General features: G+C 41.9%; 1 protein-coding gene across 1 annotated transcript in view; it reads left to right on the forward strand.

The window, feature by feature from the left end:
- Window positions 1-1,592, forward strand: part of LOC138032322 (pre-mRNA-processing factor 6-like) — a 34,708-nt gene extending 33,116 nt beyond the window's left edge. The window contains exons 29-30 of the mRNA XM_068879979.1: window positions 115-190; window positions 957-1,592. Of these exons, the coding sequence (XP_068736080.1) occupies window positions 115-190; window positions 957-1,115 (235 nt within the window). The 3' untranslated portion in view covers window positions 1,116-1,592. The remainder of the gene's footprint in view (window positions 1-114; window positions 191-956) is intronic.
- The last annotated feature ends 569 nt before the right edge of the window (window positions 1,593-2,161 follow it).

The raw sequence follows: 2,161 nt of genomic DNA on the forward strand, positions 1-2,161 counted from the left end.
CATTTGGTACCTTAACATTGTCGTTTCGTGAAAACGTTACAGAGTTAATTGTTATAATAAGACATTCCCTCCAAATGATGAAACGGGTGATAAGGTTGTTTCTTGTCCCAACAGAGCTGTTAAACTCGACCCAGACCTCGGCGATTCATGGGCGTGTTTCTACAGATTTGAGTTGCAGCATGGAACCGAGGTAAATATTTTAATAGGTCATCAACTATGAAATATTTGTTACGCATGTGACGTCATCACTGCCATGTTGGGTGACGTAAGGCATGGATCTCACATCGCGACGCTGCGAAACAAGTTAACTTGCATTATATATTATACTGTAATGTACGCTTCACAAGTTTTCTCGGTTGGGACAGCTCTGAATTTTAGCGTAGAAGGTTCTGGCTTGCAGCCAACTTCATCAAGTGTTTTCCCTCTTTCGGTACAGTTGTTCAAACACTGTTTGATGATAAAGAAACCTCGCAGTCACTGCACTTCTCTTGCAAATGGTGAGGTACGCTGCGCCCGCCAGCGACAATTTTTTTTGGAGTCAATTTAAGTTGTAGTGTGGTCCGAGACTCTGTTTATATAATAGTGTGAATTAAAAGATGAAACATTAGGCCTAGAATCAAAGAAGTGGCAAGGCTTTCAAAAGTGTCTTATGTGTGGATTTCCTGCGGTTCTTTCAAGGGCGGACAAAGGCAAATTTGTCAAAAGTGGCAAAGCAAAGTTACAATACTAGAAAATAGAAGTTGCCTCGAAGGTTGACACTACAGTATTTAGTCGAAAAATTCAAAAGGTACCTCTACGCTATCATGTTCCGTCCTCTGTCTTGCGCTTACGTTCTCATCTTCCGTCTTGTATACTATGCTTTATATTCTATGATTTTGGGTTTACCATTTTAAGGGATAGATTTCATCAGTCTCCAGAGGGTAATTATTCGTTGTTTTCCGTTCGCTCTTTTTCAGGCCCAGCAAGAAAGTATTATGCAACGGTGCGTGATGGCCGAACCGCATCACGGAGAAAGTTGGTGTGCAGTATCCAAAGCCATTCCGAATTGGAGACTTCGAACAAAGGATATTCTTCCCAAAGTAGCCAAGTCTTTGAAACCTATTGAGAAGGAATAAACACGAAACCACGAAACCGCCAGTGTACGAAAAGGAAAAATCAACTCGAATGCTTCGTGTGGGGAGTGCCCCCCTCGAACACAAAGTTCTTGTGTCAAGTAGTATGTCACCTGAATCGCCCGAATAAACCGTGTGTATCATTTTGGAGTGATCAAATCCCGAAACTTTGCCTTGGACCACTCAAGCCTAGATCCGCCTCGTACGAGATTTTGATTCCACCGGAAACCGGTGCCTTTCTTTTAGCACTTTCATTTGTCGTTCTCTCCTTGCTCGCGAGGAAACAAAATGAAGACATCGCTCGAGATTGAGAAGTGATTCGGAGATAGCAACTTTCGTAGTTTCTGGCAAGGACCCTGGAAATAACGTTCTAGGAAAGAACTGCGCTTTCTATTTGTGTAACTTGTGTTTTTGTCTTTTATTTCACTACTGTACTCTGTAAATGAAACTTTCTTGAAAAAAAAAAGTCTGTATAATCCATGTTATTGTTTTGTTTGTTTGTTTGGGGTTTTGATTTAGTTCTGCTGTTTAACTGGCCGATGTTAACCCCAATATAGCAGAAAGACCCTTACCCCCCACCCCCCATCCCCCTTGTTTACCCCCGTCTTCCCAAAGAATACGGCTGCACTTGAGCCAACGAATATCTGGCAACAAACCTTGAGGCCTTGCGAGTTTCCTGTACCAAGAAAGGTTGACTTGAAGCCTGTTCCTTGCTACCCTAGGCGTTTCTGGGCGGTGTCAGTTTAGCATCAATCAAGTAAGGTCAAATTCTCTTAGTTGCCATGCCCGTAAGGTAAAACCACGAGGCTACATGAATTCTGATCTCAAAATAGGAAGGGGTCTGGGGCCTGTTTTTCGAAAGTTTCTTAAACTTTGTTTCTTATGAAAAATTGGTCTTTTAAAATGTTTTCAAAGAAATAATTGTGAGGTGTCATGGCTTCATTAAAGTTCATCGTTTTTAACAAAGAGAGGGAAATTTGGCATTCGAAAAGTTTGGAGGCTATCGAGAAACAGGCTGCTAGTTTCCGGAATGATCTTCACGTTAACGG

This window comes from Montipora capricornis, chromosome 14 (assembly GCF_036669925.1).
Source record: "Montipora capricornis isolate CH-2021 chromosome 14, ASM3666992v2, whole genome shotgun sequence".
Taxonomy (NCBI): domain Eukaryota; kingdom Metazoa; phylum Cnidaria; class Anthozoa; order Scleractinia; family Acroporidae; genus Montipora; species Montipora capricornis.